Source organism: Pholcus phalangioides, unplaced genomic scaffold (assembly GCF_987345545.1).
Source record: "Pholcus phalangioides strain wild (caught in Gottingen) unplaced genomic scaffold, Ppha-v1.0 ptg000008l_1, whole genome shotgun sequence".
In the NCBI taxonomy this organism is placed as follows: Eukaryota; Metazoa; Arthropoda; class Arachnida; order Araneae; family Pholcidae; genus Pholcus; species Pholcus phalangioides.
Genome location: NW_028301601.1, coordinates 45,686,752 through 45,709,000, shown reverse-complemented (window position 1 = coordinate 45,709,000; position 22,249 = coordinate 45,686,752). Strand labels below are relative to the sequence as shown.

The following is a 22,249-nucleotide window of genomic DNA, read 5'->3' as shown; positions in this document are numbered from 1 at the left end:
TACTCTGGACGGATCAAGCGATCCCTTGAGTAGAATACTGTATTTATATATTTATATTTATTGTTTTTTTTTTCTCTTAATAAACTATTCCTTAAAAAAAAAAAAAAAAAAAAAAAATTAGGATCTGCAGTTCTCTCTATCCACAGACTCAAAAAAGATTATGGATAAGGTGCTGCCATCTGATTCTTATAAAAATAAAGAAAACTCACATCCTGTAACAATATTATCTAATACTTTTTCACACAATGAAGTTATATAGGTCAAAACCACATCGCTTTCAGGACAGAGACAACAATAAGTCACGACCAACCATCAGTAGTTTAGTGCTTATGAACTTAATGCTCATAGATCATCTTGTACTTGTCAGCAAAGCCGCAACTAGATGCTTGGTCACCCGGGACAAGCACGCATTGTGACGCCCTCTTGTAATGTTGAAGGCGAGGTTTCTAAATGAAATTTGCGCCCCCTCGGGTCCAGCGCCCGGGGCATGCTCCCCCCCCCCTAGTTGCGGCCCTGCTTGTCAGTTATCTGGACAATCATTGGCGTTTTTTTATTTTTCAACTGGCGTATTTTAGGGAGAGTTTGTTTCATCGATGGTAACCTGTTTGAGCAATTCGCGAACAACAATTAATCAGGGCTTGGCTGTGAATCTAACATGGGATCACCATGTTTGTTTACATATTTAATTCCAGACGGCCTTGACCACCAATAAAAATATCGGATATGATGGAGGATTCACTGCCATCTGTGTTTCAGAAATGATATTAGTTTATAGTTTTTCGTTTGCTTTCTAAACGTTAAAGGCCAGCATAAGTAGGGTGACCATACGTCCCGTATTTCCCGGGACAGTCCCGGTATTTTCTCTTTTTTTGGCCGTCCCGACTTTTTGGCAAAAGTGTCCCGGTTTTTCCCGTATTTCACACGACACCTACCTGAATTTTTATTCTTTACTGAAGTCGAAGATTGAGATTATTTATCAACTCATAAATTATTTTATGATAGTTACAACTATATATGGGATATTAATCTCCCACATTTGCTTTGGTAAACGTTTTTTTTTTTTTCGTGGAATACATTTTAATCCACTGCAATTTGCAGTAATGCATCATTTCCCGCCATTGTGAGTTTTCCGTAATTTCAACAATATTTGGCAACTTTGTTTGGTTTTGGCATTGTATTTGGTGATAATTGGCGATGTCCCGTATTTTCCCGTATGTGGAATCCCGATGTCCCGTATTTCTCTCGAGGAAATATGGTCAGCCTAAGCATAAGTCTTATTTTTCTGTCTGTGAATATATATCAATGCATTTCTCAAATCTTTCAATAGATAGCGTCAAAAGCTGCAGTACAGCATTGCGACGTAGACGTCATTAAACTGTATGAAAACTGAGCTCCTGTGGCCTACGTTGACTATATTTTCTCAAAAAAAATATGGGAATTCACCAAAAATTCTTGCCAAAAAAGATGCTAAAACTTAACAAAGTTGTCAATTATTGCTATGATTTCCGAAGAAGCCACCGATAGCGGGAAATAAAGCACCACTGCAAATCGTTATGAGTTAAAACAAATTCTGCAAGAAAAAATATCGCTTTAACCCTAGATTTCATTAAAGAATAAAAATCCAATTTCTCAATTGAAAATACAATATAGATTATATATTTAAATATAATTCCATCACCCCCCCCCCCTCCTCCCCAAAGTGAAATATTATTACTGGTTCAGGCCGTCTATATTTACTAATGGCGAACCTGTAATGAAGTATGGAGAACAGGGATCCGTCGGTAAGAACGGTCGGATTTTTGTTTCGCTTGTGTCTCGTATTTATCGTATTTTTTATTTTTTTTTTGAGCACAGTTGTGCCTGAACTTAATTTTTAGTTAATTGGTGTTTTTTACAAATCTTATTAGTGAGTAGCTATTAGAAATATATTTTTTTTTGTTAGGGTGCCGCGTAAGCGGTTGTTTTGTGGAGACTTGAAGTCAGTCTTCACTTTTTTTTTTCCCTCCTCGCTGTCTGTTAGATGTTTTCAAATGGAAATAGTTCAGCAATAGTTAATTCACCCAACATGGAAGTAGATCCTGTTACCCACGTGGTTTCAAACAAAACAAATTTTGACATTCTTAATCAGGCCTCAAATTCCGGTATTGGAAAATTTAGCATTTTGCTAATGAAAGGAAATGGAGATGCTTTTCCAAAGTTAAGTCCGAAAATCTTCAATAATTTTTTGAAAGAAAACGTTCGTTCGGCCAAGGACATCACTTCAGTGCACTTCACATCGAAAAACCATCCGGTTGTAGAAACATCAAATGTAAATACAGCTTTGGATATTCTGAATTTAAAATCCTTCTTAGACTTTGATGTCAAACCACAGTTACTCCTTGAAGAACTATCCAGCCGATTTTTACTCAGGGACATAGAAACTCAAGAAGACTTGAAAGACTTATTAACAGAAATAGAAGAAAGAAATGACTTAAGTGTATTGGAGGTAAGAAGATTCTCCTTTAAAGGTAAAGCAACAACCAATGTTCTCGTTACCATCTTGGGTCATTATGTGCCAGAAAAAATCATAGTATGGTTGATTAGACGAAATATCAAATTATTCATAGATAGGCCCAGACAGTGCCTAAAATGCTATAAATTTACCCATCCTACAAAATATTGTTCTCGTACAGCACCCATTTGTATCAAATGTGGTTCTGAATCCCATTCTTCAGATAATTGTACATCCGAGAATCTCATCTGCTCGAATTGCAATGCTCAACATATGGCATCTGACCATAACTGTGAAACATATCAATTGGAACAAAAAGTTCTGGAATTCAAATGCCAAAACCATGTTCCGCTATCTGTTGCCAGGAAAGTATTTAAAGACAGAAACAACTCTCTGGGTAAAAAAATCTCGCAAATAAATCAGCTCGACATTCCTAAGAATCCGGAATGGATCACAAGATCAGAAATTAAATCCATGTTTGATCAGTTACACCAGGACTTGGATATAATCAAGGACAATAGTATCACCCATCATGAACAAGTCTTCCTCACAAAGACTGAGTTTGTTGAGATAATTGATGACCTTAGAAATGAGTTTGCTAACAACATGAAATCTATGGTTGCAACTTTAGTCTCAGAATTACGTGGCTTGAATCACTTACAGTTGCCTCGTCGGAAGAAACCTGGATCTCCAGCCGACTCATCTTCTCAACAACAACTATTGGATCCTTTGCCTGTTTCATCTATTGTGGATCAGTTTACTCAATCAATATCAGAACGTACCAAACTAAGACATAACTGATTTTTTTTTTTTTTTTCTCATCTAATTTCTGTCTTAATGTCTTCACATCATAAACTTTTGCAGTGGAACGTCAGAAGTATAAAACATAAAAAACATCATATTTTAAGATTCATCCAAGATTTCGACATTCTTTGTATTCAAGAATCCTTCTTAAATGTGAATGATCAGTTTTATTTACCGAACTTCCAGATTTATAGGTGTGATCGTAATGATGGTGAAAGGGGCGGAGTGTTGACAGCTGTCAGAAACAATATTCCTTCTCAAGAAACTTACCATTATAATTCTTCAGGTGTTGAAGCTCTCATAACAAAAATCTACTTACAAGATAATCCTATTACCATTTTAAATTTGTATTTTGCTGATACATCAGATATCATCTCAATAATGTCCAGCTTGTTCCAAAAGATTTCTCCTCCATTCATCATTGTTGGTGATTTTAACAGCTCGCATTTTGCTTGGTCTTCATCTCGCACAGATACAGCAGGTCGTGCTTTGTATAATTGGTTCATTCTAAATCCTGTTTGTATCGTACAACCACTTTCTCCTACACATTTTTCAGCTGTTTCTTCCAATACCATTGATCTCAGTTTTTGCAGTACTGACCTTCTTGGAAATATCACATGGTCTTGTGGAGATTCACTTTATGGAAGTGATCATATACCTATCACTTTGTCTATTAAAATCCAAGCTCATCGTGGTCCTGAAAGGCGTATTGTAACCTGTTGGAAAAAATATAGCAATAATTTGATGAACTATGACAACAGCACCTACTCTGAATTCATAAGGACAACCTGTATAAATTCACAAATCACAGTAATCCGTAAGAACTATCAATATAATGAATATTTTGATTCATCAATTCGTTTACTTCTGGTATCTAAGAAAAGAGCATTCCGCAAGTACAGAAGTTGTCCATGCCAAACCTGTTGGATTCTATACAAAAAAAGATCTGCCATTTTTAAGAGATCCCTTAAGCAACGTAAAAATGACTTCATGACTAATCAACTGTTTACACATGCATCTTATCCTAAAATCTTCACAATATTGAGAAGACTCAAATTCATTCAGTCAAAAGTTTATGAGGACAATAACCTCATTTTTTACCATAATAACTCTTTAGTGTCTGATCCAGATGAGCAAATAGATCTTTTGCAAGAAACACTCATTAACCCATATATCCAAAAAAATTATGATTTTTTGTGTGGTCCCCATAATAGTTTCTCACCCGATGTCAACAAACCTTTTACTTTTCAAGAATTGTTATCAGCAATCCAGAAAACACCTAATACTGCACCTGGTCCGGATGGAGTTAATGCCAAGGCCTACAAATTAATATCACAAGAACAATTGGAATTTCTGTTGGCTGAATTTAATACCATTTGGTCGTCTGGATCCATACCATCAAGATGGAAAGAAGGCAAACTTGTGTTTCTACTGAAACCAAACAAAAACCCAAGGCATCCATCCTCTTATCGACCACTCACTTTAACAAATATTATCATGAAAATCTTTGAGCGCATTATACTTTCTCGTTTGAATTGGATAACTATTAAATACAATTTATTCCCTTCCAAAATGTATGGCTTCAAACCAAGAACTGGCACGCAAAATTTACTTTTAGACCTTAAATGCAATATTCTCAATGTTTTCAAGTCAAAAAATGTGGGAGTGTTGGTCTCTTTGGACATCAAAGGAGCTTATAATGCAGTGATCCATTCTGCTCTCCTTTATAAGCTTCATATGATTGGTTTTCATGATCATTTTTTGAGGTGGATTACAAATTTTTTGTCTAACAGAAAATATTTTATCAGTTGGAGAAAACATAAATCATCATGGATCAACTTTAATCGTGGCATTCCCCAAGGATGTGTCCTCTCACCATGGTTGTTCAATATATTTTTAAATGATTTGCTTGTTCATTTACCTCTTTCAATTCACCCTTTCATATATGCCGATGACATCTAGCTTTGGTGCAGTAATGATGATCCCAATTATATCAACACTGAGCTTAACAATGCTTTATCTGTAGTTAAAGATTGGATGGATCATTGGGGTTTCACTCTTTCAATCGACAAGTGCTACTTCACTCTGTTTACAATGAAAAATAGTTTCAATATTCCTAATCTTCATATCAATGAATTTCAACTGCAATTTGTAGAAAATATGAAAATTTTAGGTGTTATCTTTGACAGGAAGCTTATATGGAATTCTCATATTAATCATCTTTTGAAGAAAAGTGTTAATGTATTGAACATCACAAGAATTATTGCTGGCAGAGTTAAAGGTGCTCCGGGCCATAAACTTTTATCTATTTGCTATAATGTCATCTCTAGCTTTTTCAACTATAGCTCAATGCTTTGGAACAGTTGCTCTCAGAAAAATCTTAAAAGATGTTCAGCTATCTATAATCAAGTACTAAGAATTGCTTCAGGCCTTCCCATATCTACTCCAATTCCAATTTTACTTAGTATTTGTGGCAAACCTCCCTTCCCTTCTCTTATCCTGAAAGTTTCCTCAAGACAAATTATTAAGGCTAGGGTATCAAAATATGGTACTATTTTCAAGTTTGTCTGCACGAATATCAGCAACGTATCTCAAAACACTATTTTACCAGTTTGCAGTCCCTCACATATCCAGTTTTTGCAAGAAAATCATTTATTGATTCCACTTCAACCTATCATCATTCCAGACCCACCATGGACAATATCGAATATTAACTTTATAACAGACTCTCTCCCATTTCAAATGACATCTGACTCACATCTGATTCCACCTTTGTTCAAACAGTATGAACAACTCCATTGGTCTAATTGCACTATAATAGCTACAGACGCTTCGAAAAACAACAACTATACATCCATTGGCATTTTTTGTGTGAAAAATTCATGTTGTATTCAAGCTTTGGTTCATAATTGTTCATCTGTATTTTCTGCGGAGTGTTTGGCGATTGCCAAGGCTGCATCTAAATTTATTTCTGAAAAAACTGATTATGTGATCCTGTCGGATAGTAAATCTGCCATCTTAGCACTATCCACAATTAATCTTAAATCTCATTCTGTCATTTTAACCTCTTTTTGTGCATTGGCACATGCGTCTTATAAAGCCAATTCAATATCAGTTGTCTGGTCACCAGGACACAGAAACATCTTATACAATGAAATTGCTGATCGACTCGCACGTTCAGCAGCTAACAATCCTGTCACTCCACCTCCAGAATATGCATATATGGAAGATGTTCTGAATTTGCTCCAAAATAAATGGAAACTTCATGTTTACCAATTCATTAGGGACCAATTAAATTACCCTCAGGCTGATGTTTTCTTCAAATCAATTGAAAAGTTTTCACATCATTTTTCAAGACGCAAATATGAGACATTGTTCTACCGATTGTTAGCCAACAGAGCCCCAACCAAAAGTTATCTTTTCCGAATAAATCAGGAACGTTCAGCTAATTGTGATTTTTGCAGTTCTGAAGATACAAATAATCATTTCATGTTTGCATGCTGTAAGTGGGACATTCAGAGAAAGCGATTATTTAAAAATATTGGTATCTCAAATATTCAAGATTATAACTGGATTTCTATCTTGAAAATTGCACCGAAGCTATTAGTTGATGAATTTGAATTATATCTGTCAGCTTGTAATAGATTTTGAATTCTTTCCTATTTTTCATTTGTTGATGTTTGTTCTTTAGTTTTATTTTATTTTTTGCGAGCTATAATATCTGTTGCAGAAATTTTGAGAATTTATATATATATTTATTTGGGTATGTAAAAAGAAATATATATGTGTATGTATATTTTTTTTCTTTTTCCTGTTCAAATTGTTACATGATTTTTGCTTTTTTATTTTTTGATACTAGTCGTATATATTTTCGTTTAATTTTGTTGAAACTGTTTTCTTGTTTTTTGTCTTTGTCTATTCATGATCAATTAGATCTTGTATCATATTTTTCTATTTTCATGTTGTTTTTATAATATCTATTGTTGTTGTTGTTGTTCTTTTTTTTCTTTGCATAAGTCTGTATTGTTTTTGTATTTTTTATTTATTCAAGTTCTTTGGATTGTTCTCTGTTATAAAATGCCTGTGTTTTATCAATTGTCCTAAAGCCCCCAGTAGGTATAGAGGACTCTAATTTTTCAAGTCAAGTTCAAGTTCAATGAAGTATGGAAATTTCGTTGTAGGTCGTTGATTTCTACGGTGAAACTTCGCTCTAACGACACTCGATATAACGATTAGTCCCTCTACAACGATATTTTTTCAAGTCTTGTTTGGAAATGTCTAGGCTCTAATGTTAAACGGCTGCTTCTCAATACAACGATATTTTTTTTTCTTGGTCCACAAAGTGTCGTTATATCGAGGTTTCAACTTACTTTGTTGTATTTTGTTTGGTGCCTAATATCGTGACAGGCATGAAGAAAGCTGACATGTATTACGTTGTATGAATTATTTGAAAAACTAAGCTATGTACACCGGCTAAATATACCGGGTTCATAGGTAACGGACGCATGACATTTTACTGGTGAACCGTTGATCCTAGAGGTATACTTTCAATTAGAAAAACATCAAAATACATAACGTGTAGTACTCAGATATGTCATTCATGGTTCAACAGGTTTTATAGTTTTTAACGTAAAACAACGTAATAACTTTTTTATACGGAGACCCTGTGCTGAAGAATCCACTTACAAAGTTGTAGCCCTGTCTCTCCTAATGCCAACAAAAAAAAACAAAATCCGCGTTCCTAATCGCAATATTTGCTGAGATATTCGAATTTGAAAGACTGGGGATAAGTTGGGAGAAAACAGCGTTAAATACAGATAAAATGGTTTACCCGTGTTTGACGCTGTTTTTTCCCCAACTTTTCCAAATTCGAGTATCTGAGTGAATAATGAATTTAGAAATTTGGAATTTATTTTTGGCATCAGGGGAGACAGGGCTGCAACATTGTAGGTGAGTTCTTGAACGCAGGGTGTCCATATAAAAAGTTCTTCCTTTTTATATTTTAATAACTGAAAGCCTTGTAACATGAATGTCTCATTTGAGTGCTACTCATTATTTGGATGTTTTTCTAATTGAAAGTATGCCTTTAGCATCAACAGTTTCGCCAGTAAAATGTCATACACCCTGCATATTATATAAATCAGTGATTATCATAATCACCAATCATCTTGGTATATTTTAAAAATTTCACCCATATTTATCACTTTTATTGATAATACCCAAGCGAGTTTAGTAAAGTGTTTGATAAATGTTTAAAACAACACTTTTACTAGTGATTATGCATTAACCCGAAGCGTAGCTGGTAAATTTCGTCAATATTTGAAATTTAGCACTCATTATGCCAGCTGGACTAAAAAATTTATCCATAAAAGGGGTGTCAGTTAAGAGGGGTTTTATTTTACTACTGTATTAATCACACACAATACCTGAATGAGTATAATGCCACATGTGTAACACCCAAACACAGAGGGTGCACAACCTCCTGCTGAGAGCCAAATGCCACCCACTTACAAAGTTGTAGCCCTGTCTCTCCTAATGCCAACAAAAAAAAAAAATCTGCATTCCTAATCGCAATATTTGCTGAGATATTCAAATTTTAAATACTGGGGGAAAGTTGGCCTGCAAAAGGTGTTCCTGTAGAAAAGTATTGATATACACAACAGGATAGAAGCCTAGACTGACCATATTTCCTTGGAGGAGTAGATAAACTTTGTCTCATAATACTCAGGAAATCACCAACAAATAAGACAAATATAAGTAAAATACAACGCTCCTAATGTATTTTGATTTGCTATGGGTGTCGTCTTCAGAGGATAAATAATATCATGCTAACCGCGAGGATCCCACTTGGATTTTTTACACTTTAATCTTAACTCTTGGTTGCTCAGTGGAAAGAAAAATATGTGTCTAAGTGAATTCAGTCATTTCGGTCGCAACGTACATTTTTCTTTCCACTGAGCAACAGAGCCAAAGTTTGGTAACCAATCCAAGTGAGATCCTTGGTTAGCATGATATTTTTCATCCTCTGAGGCGACACTTATTGCATGTCGAAATGCATTACGAGTATTTATTTTATCTATATTTGCCTTATGCATTGGTGATTTTCTGAACATATTTCCTTCATAATAATACAGGAAATCAGTAAAATAAGCAAAGTTTCAATGAAGTAATTAACAGCTAAATTAGCCAATTATCCAAAGTTGCCAATCACAGTCAAAAAGAAATTGTCAAAGGCAAGTAAGGTTGGCAATTGCAACCAAAAATATTATCTAAGGCAAGTAAAGTTGCCAAATGCAGCTAAAATTGTCTTAGGCAAGCCAAGTAAAGTTGACAATCAGAGCCAATTTTTTTTTTGAAGGCAAGTCAAGTTGGCAGTTATACCTGAAAAAATTGTCTAGGACAAGTGAATTTACCAACGGCCAAAAAAATTGATTGTGTAAGGCAAGTAAAGTTTCCAATTGCAGCAAAAAACGCTGTCAAAGGCATTATTATTAATTTATAAGTCACAAAAGTAGTATATTATATATATATATATATATATATATATGAAAAAATTAGGGTGATCAAAATTGCTGGAATACCCTGTAAAATAGGGTCACATGGTCACACCAAATTTCTGGCCTGCAGGTGGCAGAATTACTGCATATCTGGCCTGCTGACTGAAAAGTTGCACCTCTGCTCTTATGGGGTATAACACCACATTCATAATTCCTGATATAGGGTATTATATGCTATATCCTACATGGGGGTAAGATCGTAAAACTTGTTAAATAGGAGTTTGTAAAATCGAAGTCATATTGTAGAATTGAATTGTCAAATGGGAGTTCATCATGGTAATCATGTCTGGGATGCTCAGAAAAAAATTTTAAATCAGAGTTCATTATATCAGATTCAGATTCTGCCTCACAAATTACGGACATCTAAATAAATCAATCTTATGGCAATAGGACAGATTGATCATATTTACCACTACAAAATGATGATTATGCATAGCAACCGCAAATCTGATGAATTTAGAATGATTTATCGTGTTTACTGATAATGCTTGGGTATTACACATAATCATTAGTAAAAGTGATAAATATTCGGTGAAATTGATGAAACTTATCAAAACAGTAGGCAACTATGAATAATCACCGGTTTATCACATTTGCCATAACATACATAATTCATTTAAGCGAGTTTGACAAATATCAAGAAATTTTGATGAATAACATTCTGCATATACATTAATGCATCATCACTTCATGATTTTAACCTATTATTTTTTATATCTTTTTAGCTGCCATGTAGATGAGGCTCTGTGATGGAACTCTTTTTCAGTGGTTTTCGGGGAAGAATCTCTATTTTAATACAGATTTCAAAGCGGAGCTGTTCCTTGATTTCCCATGTTTCAAGGGAAGCTTGTTTGTCATCTCCCCTAAGGACAAGGAAACCCAAATCATCAACCCAGAGGGTATTTTCTTCTGTTAAATAAATATTTGTGATAGTGTGATCTGTGGGCAGAAAAAACAGAAAAATTATACATGTATTGAAAATATTTCATGTCGCTTATAGATTGTTTCATTTCGCCCACCTATGTTTATAGCTGACTGTCACTATTGTGAATTTTTTTTTCATTAATATCAGGGCTGCAACATGGGAGAGGATAAATATGTCTGGTGGCTCGAGTAACAGACCTGAGGAGGTGTAAATTTTGCCCTTTAATTTCTCCTTCAACATTACATGAAGTGGGAAGGCAAAATGTGTTTGCCTTGTCTGACCAAGCATCTAGTTGTAGCCCTGGTGCCAGCATCATTCTTATCAATCTTTGTGGGATGTTCTAAGCTTGTAAGAGCAGGATATGTAGTGTATCTCACGGGTAAACAGCATCTTCTTTCCATTTTCATCTTACTCATGAAAGAAATCATACTCATAGGATCAGTGTGATAGGGATACTCAAAGGGGATAGTGAGCGAGTATTTATCCTACTTTGTCAGTTGAGTTGGTAACCTGCAAATGTTAAACTGATTTCATGCAGGGAAATCATTGGTCATATCCACCAATGCTACAACTTCAACACATAAGTGGAGATAGATGTGGAGGTCTAGGGGGGAGGTAAGATGATGTCAATACATGCGCATATGCAGGGTGATTTGTTACCACTTGTACAAACTTCTGAGAGGAGTGGGCAAGTCAGTGGGGGGATCAGACCCCTAATCCCTCCCAAAACGTGAAAAAAAAATACTGAAAAAAGGGGAGAAGATAGCCAAATGTATTGTTCTATCACCTTGGTCTCTCCCCCCCCCCCTCCAAATATAAGTTTTCCCCCTCCAAACAAAATTTCTGGCTATAGGCCTTGGAAGATCAGACTCAAAGACGAATCAAAGTCAGGTTGCACAGGTGCTAATGCTTCCGATTTTTTAGTCCAGTCAAAATCTTAAGAAATGCCACAACGAATTCAATCAATTCAATGGTAATTGGCATCTAGGATATTGCAATCAGGGTCAGACTTAGGTGAGTGCAAAGGGTACAGTGCCCTAAATTTAAGGGACTGCAAAACGGAATAAAAATACTTCAATGAGATTGTGTTACATTTTGACTTCTTTAAACAGCAATAGCTTAAATTTTTGTCCAAAAAGGGAACCCAAACATTTATATCTAGGATTGTGACAGAGCCCAAGCCAGGCCCTGCATCTCATAACTTCGGGCCCTGGCAAATATGATTTTTTTGGGGAAGCCCCCTATACAATAGAACTTAGTCAATTTGAATTTTGGATAATTCAAACTTTTACAAACTTCCCTTGAGTTTTCTATCCAATTTAATGTTAAAATTTCTTGTTTAGTTTAAACTTTTTTTCAATTTTTTTTAGATAATTTGAAGTTGGAGGGAAAAAAATCATGATTTTTGTATGAGCCAAAAAAATGTTACTCACATGTAACTCTGTTTTTTCCTCAGCTTTCCTCCTTATTTCGAATTTGAATATCTCAGTGAATATTGCACTTATAAACATGGAATTTTGGCATCAGGAGTGACAGGGTAACAATCTTCTGATTGGGTTTTTGGGCACACTGGGATGATTTAAAAAGTTAATTATTTCATGTTTTTATGTATATAACCTCTCAGATAAATTTTGAGCTTTTACATAACTGCACGACATTTGAAAACTTTTTGTAATTGAAAGTATGTGTGTGTGTGTGTGTGTTTCGAAAGTATATAATATGCTAATATTTTTACTTGCTGTTGCACTCGAAACTACCGGACCTAACTTATCTTTTCTTCTTACAAACTTCCCAGGATAATTATTTTGTTGACTACTGCTCTGTTATTGCGCAAGGAGGTAAGGGTGGTGATGGTTGCATCGCGTTTATGCAGCTGTATAAAAATCCCTTGGCCGGACCCAGTGGAGGCGATGGAGGAAATGGTGGACACGTAATATTTCAAGGTTATGTTTCCTTTCATTACGTCTTATTTTTTATTATTTCTTTATTCTTTTTTGTAAATTTTCCAATCATATATTTTTCTATATATTATTACTGTTGTTGTCAAGAGTAATATTTTTTATGACCTGTATCCTTAACTGTAGAAAACTTCTTACTTCCATAGCACTGTGTAATAATGTTTATCAACCACTGGTATGGTCAACAAAATATATGTAGCCACTATATAATTCCAGATTTTTTTTTACAAAAAGGTCTCTAAATTGTTTATTGTTAACTAGACCAAACAGTCTGCAAATTATTCCTCATATTTATCTTTTGCTGGTCCACAAATAATATTTGTTTGTTTTTTTGCGATCTGCAAATTATTCCTCCTTTTCATTTGTCTTTGGCTGGCCCATAAATAACTTTTAATTTTTTTTTTGTTGGTCTGCAAATTATTTCTCTCATTTCTACAGGTACAAAAAGGTTGAAGAACATTGCTGCATAAGGCTTGCAGCCTTATTATAAAATGAATAAAGTTTTTACAGTATTTATGGTTTGATATTTTTGTTAAAGCTTGGTACAAATTCATGGGTTTTTTTCACGTATCGAAAATGCTGAAAATAGTCTTATGACAACCCCCGAAATTCATATTTTTTTATTTGATAGGGTTTTTTGCCCTCGTTATAATTTTTCTAATGTTAATTTTTTTGTTCCTTCAAGAGAACTTTTATGAAACAGGTATTAGAAAAACAAAAATTCCAAAATTTCTTTCTTTTTTTTATTGTCTGCCTTGGTGAATTTTTGACAACAAATGCGAGCGATGCAATATTAGATGGGGCAATGGTCCAATCAAAAAATAGTCTTCTCTTGCAATTGTCACTATTTATGAATTATCCCTTCTGCATTTTTTATATGTCAGGCCTCTCGTTCTCTTCTCTCTTTCATTTCATCTTAACTTTTTAAAAAGGTGGAAAGATGGTAAAATAAATGTAAAACTTCTCTTCTTCCACTTCTACATTCACATTGAGTGACACAGGGTTATGAATTATGATTTTTAAATCATTCATTAGTATAAGTAACTACAAGGGACATGGAGCTGCAACCTTTCTGAGTTTTCATAATCGAAAATCTGTTTAAAATTACAAAATGTATTTGATATTGTTTTTTTGTTTTTTTTTGTTATTTATCCCAGTAAAATAATACGGATGATGGAATTGCATGTGATTCTTACAGTGAACCCATCTGTGAAATCATTTGCGGGAATGCAATCTGTACTCAGAGGAGAAAATGGTGAAAATGGCACTGGGAAACACATGCATGGCTCATCAGGAGATCATAAAATAGTGGAGGTCAGTATGATTTAAGAAAAAAAATCTTTCATTCTTAAGATCTGTCTTTTCAGCTTTTTTTATTGTTGGTCTGTGAAAGTGAGAATTAAATGCAGTAGAACTCAATTATCCAGACCATAGGTGTACCCAGAATTTTCTGATGATTTAAAATTACAAAATTAGAAAAGGAAGTATTTATGTATTTCATCTGTTGAAAATTACTATTCACTGTATATATTTATATCATCCATGCAAAAAAAATCTAATAAAAAGTTACATGGAACTATAGCCACACTATACTAATTTACTGGGTTGCATTGATTGCAGAAATACAGTAGAACCTCAATTATCTGGGCGAATGTTGGGGAAAAGTGATCACGGATAACCAAAAACAAGTGATTATCCTTTTTCTGTCATCCATTCTGCACAGTTATAAAATGTACTATGCGAATGGCACAAACAAGGAATAGTAGTGGTCCAGTTGATGAACCATGTGGTCACGTGACTTCATCCAAAGTTACACGCTTTTTGTGCCTCATCTTTCAGTTGCAAAGCAAACAATACATTTCAACTAACTTCCTGGCATTTTCCTATAATTGGCTGTAAACTTTCAAGTGCTGATCGCCCCAGGACAATGTCCAATTCTCGTGTGCATATAGGAGGGGGGCTGCCGTCTCAACGCATTTACATGGGAGTTTAGCTCTGAGAATAGGGTAGGGGATAGTTCTGTAAAAGAATGAAGAAATTCAGTTATACAAAATGGGAATGTTTGTTTTCATCACAAACCTTCACAAAATATCACATAGCCAATGAAAAAATTAAAAAAAACAATATGCATAAAGAAGAGCTAAACATAAATTTTTCATAGCATGGTTAATCTGCTTCTCTGCATATCTGAGATAATTAAGGTTCTGCTATAGAATGAAATTAATTTTACTGTAAAGCAAAGTTTATGTACGTTTATCTCAAAGTTAAATGAACAGCAAAATAATTCTATGGAACAGGTTGTGACCATTCCCTGATCCCAGGTGGCCTTGATAACTGAAAAATACTTTTAAAACTTGTAGAGGTGCCCACATCCATGTGTGCATTGAAGCAATTATGTTAACCAATCTGTTAACCTTTCTGAACCCACAGACCAATACATTTCCCGAAACAACTCAACTGAACACCAACTTACATATGCTGTTTAATTTGAATCTGTGCGTTTAGTATTTTTGGTATATAACCAATAGCACTTAACTATACATGCACCTCATAACCATTCTGCTGCCAAATTTCTTGTGTCTGTGTATACACAGCCCTAACGTATTTATGTTGCCAGAGATATGCTTTTTTGTGTGTTCTTGCTAGTATTGCCATTTGCCTCACATATTTTGAAGTGAAGATGGTTGATGCTTGAATTTTCATGTTATATAAGTATTGTGTTGTAGGTCTACCTTCTCTCTACAGAGTGACTTTCTCGAATTAGAGCCTGCATTCACTCCTCAAAGTTGGAAAACCACAGAAAACCAACTTAAGCTGCCCACCACTGTGCCACCAATGTAATTCAAACCTGGATTCTCATGATGAGAGTCAAGCACATGGTCACACAGTGGCTAAAATTTAAGGGGGTTAAAATTTAATCGTGGTATATGACTGAATATAATAGTCATTTACCACGATAACGTGGTATAAATACACCACACGATAAAATATAATCAGTAAATTTTAAATTCATGGGAAAAATTCCAATTAACATAATTTTTTAAAATTAGTTTGATGTGCTTAGATTTACACAGATATTCGATATGCCTAAGCATTATTCGACCGAAACGTATGTTCGACAAAAGGGCCGAATAGCAGCCAAATATTCATCCCATCTGCAGTTGTAAGTACTTCAATTCATTTTTTTTATTACAATGATTGTACATAATTAAGAATTGTATTACTGTGAATTATGGGTTTTTCCTTATTTTCTTTCTGATATGACAATTTAATGAGTTTACTTTATAATCTACAAAAATAGATATCATAGTTATTGCATATTTTAAATACATCCTTTAAAAAAGTATTTTTTTAGGTCCCCATGGGAACACTCGTTAAGAAGTTTGATGATCATGAAAGCATAATAGCCGACTTGAGTGCCCCCGATGCAAAATTTATTGCCGCTAGAGGTGGGTCAGGTGGTCATGGTAACCACTTCTTCCTCTCCAACAAAAACCGGCATCCTGAAGTTGCAGAGATTGGTGCCGAAGGTGAAAAAAACAAATATATTTTGGAACTTCGTATTATGGCTCATGTTGGTTTGGTAAGCTACCAAAATTATTCAAGGAAATTATATGACTATGTTCACGGAAAATATGATTTAAAAAAATTAAACCATCAACTTCTTATATTCTACAATATATACCATAGTTTCCAATCTTTGTGCTCCATCGCCCCTCCCTTCCCCCCCCCCCCCCCACTTCAGAAATTTTTTTCTCTCATCACTCTCAACTCGTACAAACCCATAAGATCCTATGTTATACTCGTGTAGCTTCCCCCCCTTCCACCCTCGGGCCATTTCATCGCCCACTTTAAGAAACACTGGTATATATACAGTCACATCTCATTATAACGAACGCCATGAGACTGGAGAAATCACTTTGTTATAATGAAATTTCGTTATAAAGGAATTCCAGGTTACCTAGCATATGACAACCATATTTTTATGGGCATCTTTTTATCAGCCACCTCGTTGGGCATTTTGCCTGTTGTGGCGTTGTATTTGTATTTGTATTTGTACCTATGTAAACTTATTTGGGGGATTAGAAAAGTGTTCGTTAAAACGGGATTCGACTGTAGTTAAACCTTTTTACAGTGCATCACCTGGGTAAAATGCACCTGTATTCCACTGGCACGTCGTATTACTTTACCATGCACCCACTTTACCCACTTTGGGTAAAATACGTTGGGTAAAGTGGTATTACCCATTTGGATTCCCAAAAGTTGGGGTGACTTTTTAGAAATCCCAATTTTCCTCTATGGGATTTTAATGCTATTAAACTCCTGATAATGCGTCACCCCACTCTGCTTAAGGGGTCACTTTTGGGAAAGCACTCTTTCGAAAATTACCATTAAAATCGAAAACTCTTCGTGCAATATACACGAAAAGTTCAACGTTCACTTTTACCATGACAAAGATCTGCCTCGCATTTCAAGCAGAAGCCACTTAAAGGCCAAAACACACTATACTGACGTAACATGATAATCATGTGTACTGTGTTTCAGCCTTAAGCCATATGCCTGATGAAGGAAGGTATCTGAATGTTGATGAAAATCTTGAGATAATCGCTGAAAACAATGTAATGGACATTTTAGCTGAATTTCAGGGAAGTAAAAGCATATTGGATAATGAAACAAACATAGAATTACCACCTGCAAAGATACCTTCAAAACAAGAGGCCATGGGTTCTGTCGACCTATTAAGAAAATCTATGTTGTGACTGGAAAGTACAACAGACAGAGACTTCCAATTTCTATCTTTCTTGAAGAAAAAAAAATTGCTTCTTCAATTACCAATTCCATACAAATAAAACTCGCCAGTATTTTTTCCATTAAAAAATAAAAGAATTTTCTTTGACCTCATGAAGAATATTTTATTTTCATTTATTATGTCCCAAAAGAATTAAACTATGTACCATGATGGATCTATCAGATTGCTGATGGAAACCTGTGGTGGATCATCAACTGGCTTAAACGTTGCAGCTGTCATACAAGACGACAACACTTTTATATCCATACACATACAGACAAATTTGTGAATTTTTAAAAATCTAACAAAGTAATATTTTGCGTTATTTGAATGGGCAGTTATGTATCAAATAAGCATTAATTGAGAGAGAGAGAGATTAAGAAAAATTTGAGTAATCAATTTTTATGACAAAATTCATTTTGAATAACTAAAATTTGTTTTTTTTTCCTGCATGAAAGGAATTTGCTTGGCCATGGCTTACTCCCTTTAATAGGTCACTCCTCTTGTGAGGTCTTTTTTTTTCTCCAAAGAGTGATTTATTAACAAGGTTTGACTGTATGTTGCAAACTTAATGGCATTTCTCTCTCTTCAGTATACAATTTATTAATATACAATGTTATATGATATTTCCAGTTTTGCACAAGTTTTTGTTAAGAATAGAAAATTTGTTAATTTTTGTACCGATTATACTGAACACAATCACAATTATTAGCAATATTGTAAAATTAAAAATTATTACTGTCATTATTGATATGATATCTCTTTAATCCAAGGTATTTTTTTGAATTGTAATCATTTTTGATGGGAAAACAAATAAGATCCAGGCTGCAATGTATTCATGTCAAATGGGAAAATGTTCAGAATCAGAATTCAGTCAAGATCTTTTTTTTTCCCAATTTCATACTTAGGTTGGCTTTCCTAATGCTGGTAAATCAACATTGCTTCGAGCAATATCCAGAGCACGTCCCAAAGTGGCAGCTTACCCTTTCACAACATTGAAACCACATGTTGGCATTGTTCTTTATGATGATTATGAGCAGTTAGCGGGTGAGATGCTTCGTATGATTTTACTTTCATATTCATTACTTTTGTGTTTCTTTTGTTTTCATTCCTTGTATATTTAGAAGACACCAACGAATAAGGCAAATACACAAAAAATAATAAAAGTCCTAATGCATTTCAACACCAATGGGTGCCGTCTTCAGAGGAAAACATTTAACCACTAGTTTCGCTGACCGAGTTTCCCATTTGGGTTGAAATACCAAATCTTCACGCTCGGTTGCTCAGCGGAAGAAGTACGTCTGTTCACTTCAAACGTCGTGGTCAGAATGAAGCTGTGAGCCTGCGTGAGATACTAATGCAGCGTCCTGATTGGACCTTTCCGGAATAGTGCTATCCGATTGGTCCATTTCACAAAGTCAAGTCCACAGTTGATCTAGATTTCTACGAAGGCACATATATTCGGGCCTTCAAAAATATACTAGTGAACGATAATAAATCTACACTCCCGATCGCAACACCATGGCTTAAATTCATTTCGAGCGGGAATTACAAGAAAATTCGAATGGACCAATCGGATAGCACTATTCCGGAAAGGTCCAATCAGGACGCTGCATTAGTATCTCACGCAGGCTCACAGCTTCATTCTGACTACGACGTTTGAAGTGAACAGACGTACTTCTTCCGCTGAGCAACCGAGCGTGAAGATTTGGTATTTCAACCCAAATGGGAAACTCGGTCAGCGAAACTAGTGGTTTTCCTCTGAAGACGGCACCCATTGGTGTTGAAATGCATTAGGACTTTTATTATTTTTTGTGTATTTGCCTTATTCGTTGGTGTCTTCTAAATATTCTTGGGCAAAGTGGATCAACTCTTCTATTCCTTGTATATTTGCCAAATTTGTGCAAAATATGTTACAAAATTTTCACAGCATTTGAGCTAAGATTCGCAATTAGTAATTTTCATTTTGCAGTCAGACATCTTTTAGTGGGTACCATTAGTATCAAAAGAGCACAATATTTATACTCAGTGCCATAACTAGGCAGGTGCAACAGGTGTGCCTGCATAGGGCCCACGTGGAAGGAGGGATCCAGAATGGGGCCTAAATGAGCCATTCTCTGAGCCCAAGAATGGGCCAAAAGGGGCCTGAATGCTAATTCTTGCGTAGGAATGGCTAGTTACAGCACTGTCTATACTCACAGTACTATAAATTTAACTATGCAAGGGATGCATTGCACAGTCAAACCATGTTATACTGCCCACTGATTTGCACCAACCCTGATTTGATACAACACCAGAATTTTGAGAAATAAATGGTACCATGACATTTAGGTCTGACTGTATATTTATGAATTATAAAAGAAAGGTGAAATATCCAAAACTTGAGGTTTTGGTGACTACGATGTGTATCAAGAAAAGTTACTGTAAAACTCATGAAGAATAGTGTCATGGTACATATGTGTATTAGTCACATTATTATACTGTCAGTACAAAAACAGAAGCAGTGTAATTCTATTTTATCTGTGTGAGGGAACAGAATATTTAGTTACAGCTGAATAAAAAGTTTGTACATCACAATAGGACTGCAATAAAATGCTAGAGCAAGTTTTTCATAATTTTTAGTTGCATTATGTATATACTGGGCAAACGTGACATGTTCTGCCAAATGAAAGGGGGATGATAGATGAGCTCATGTGGAACATGAAACATGAAACACCCTACCAACCATGTCCTATCTCGAACCGTTTCGAGTTATGGTGGATAATCGACTATGAAAAAAAGAAAAAAGGTATCAAGTCTGAAAAAACCCAAATTTGTGGAGTTTGAAATATTTATGTGCAAACTAAGCATGTATTTTAAAAGTGCAAAAAAATCCTATAGGGTGTGACAACAATTTCATCTAAATATCTGGTTTGACAGTAAGCTACAAGTGCTGAAAGATTGGCAAAGTTCAAAATCAAATTTTCACCACAATTTTTCATTGCCAATCACACTAACACCCTTCTAGCTACAATCGGTCAAATTTACCAAAAAACGTGTCCATTGCACCAACTTCTGAAAGAGCCTACAATAAACCATATTGGAGATCTAGTTCGTGAGAAATTTAGTTCTTTGTTTGAAATACATCACTGAAATCTACGTTCGTGAAAGTAATTTTAGTAGATTTTGGTGACAGTTAAATTTTTCACTTCATAAATCTCAGCACCTCAAGTTTGCCATTAACATATGCAGATATCCTGTAGATAGAGGTAATGTCACTTCGTAGAATTTTCACCAAAATCTGTATCTATCAATTCTGAATTTTCATCAAATATCTACATAGAAGCAAACATTAATTTCAGTGACGGCTTTTGGTATTGCAAACAAAAAGCTAATTTTCTTTGACTACAACTGATATGGTTCATTGTAGACTCTTTCAAAAGTTGTTGTAATGTGCAAGTTTATGGTAAATTTGACCAATTGTGGTCAAATGTCAATATATTACGATGCTTGTGGAATTGCCGATCAAATATTTTGGTGACAAACGATTCTGAACTTTGCTAAACTTTCAGCACTTGTTGCTCACCATTCAATTCAGATATTTCAATAAAATTGGTGTCACCTTATAGTATTTTTCTGTTCTTTCCAAATATGTGCTTAGTTTGCACATAGGTCTTTCACAAATTCAGGTTTTTTTATACTCGACACATTTTTTTCCATAGCTGATTATCTACCATAACTTGAAAACGGTTAGAGATAGAAATAGTACAGGGGTGGTAGGGTGCTTCATGTTCCACCTTGGCTCGCCTATCACCCTCTTTTCCGTTTGGCAGAACATGTCACTTTCACCCTGTATATGTATATATTTTTTAATTTGTTTGCAGTTGCCGATCTTCCTGGAATTATTCCAGATGCCCATAAGAACAGAGGACTTGGGCTTGCTTTTCTGAGACACATACAGAGATGTGCATGCATTTGCTATGTGATCGATATGTCCTATAAGAGTCCATCAGAACAACTTAAATGTTTGAAACATGAACTCGAACAGTACGAAGAAGGTCTTTCTCGTAGACCATTTGCAGTTGTAGCTAATAAGTGTGACTTACCAGGCTGGGAAGAAAAAATAAGTGAACTCAGTTTGGATTGTGATATTCCTGTTTATCCAATATCAGCAAAGACTGGTTATAATGTTAGAGTTGTTTTGGATTTTATGAAGAAGATGTATGATATGCACAGTAAACAGATTTTCTCATGGTGAATTATGTTTGTAAAAAAGCGCAAGATTTTTTTTCAGTAAAGAGGATTTTATAAATATGAGGTTCTGTAGAAGTTTTTGAACAATTTATCTGTCTGAATTTTCCCCCTTGTGTTGAACATGTCTTTTTTTTATTTCATTGGTCCAAGTGGTAAAATACGATATATATAATGTGTTCAGTTGCTGCTACTCCCAAAGCAGAATGTGCCAAAATCTGTGACGTACATCGCAGAACATTTAGCGCTACTGCAGAACAATTTGGAAGAATTTGAGAAAAAGTGCAAAAAACACTATTACATGTGTGGGAATTTTTACCCCAGAACATTTCCAGTCAGGAGGGATCGTCATAGAACAGTGCTAAACATTCTGCTTTGGGGGCTGCTACTTAGATTACTAATTGTATGTTAGAAGCTGCAATTATTTTTTTGAATGTAATTTAAATATTGCAGCTCAGTTCCTCAATGTGGCTAGCTTTTCTCCAAAATGGAAAC

The 22,249-nt window shown here is 35.0% G+C and overlaps 1 protein-coding gene across 4 annotated transcripts; it reads left to right on the top strand.

The window, feature by feature from the left end:
• The first annotated feature begins 1,727 nt into the window (after nucleotides 1–1,727).
• LOC149084384 (mitochondrial ribosome-associated GTPase 2) lies at nucleotides 1,728–21,820 on the top strand. 4 transcript variants are annotated; one of them, XM_089234775.1, is made up of 8 exons: nucleotides 1,730–1,781; nucleotides 10,578–10,751; nucleotides 12,234–12,314; nucleotides 12,573–12,720; nucleotides 13,934–14,049; nucleotides 16,091–16,318; nucleotides 18,433–18,571; nucleotides 21,388–21,820. In XM_089234775.1, exons 4-8 carry the CDS (start codon nucleotides 12,645–12,647, stop codon nucleotides 21,759–21,761), a joined length of 933 nt encoding a protein of 310 aa, XP_089090901.1. In that variant the 5' UTR covers nucleotides 1,730–1,781; nucleotides 10,578–10,751; nucleotides 12,234–12,314; nucleotides 12,573–12,644; the 3' UTR covers nucleotides 21,762–21,820. The 4 variants fall into 4 exon arrangements, with proteins under 4 accessions (XP_089090898.1, XP_089090901.1, XP_089090900.1 ...); XM_089234772.1 differs by lacking the exon at nucleotides 12,234–12,314 and having other exon boundaries at nucleotides 1,728–1,781; XM_089234774.1 differs by lacking the exon at nucleotides 12,234–12,314 and having other exon boundaries at nucleotides 1,732–1,758.
• The last annotated feature ends 429 nt before the right edge of the window (nucleotides 21,821–22,249 follow it).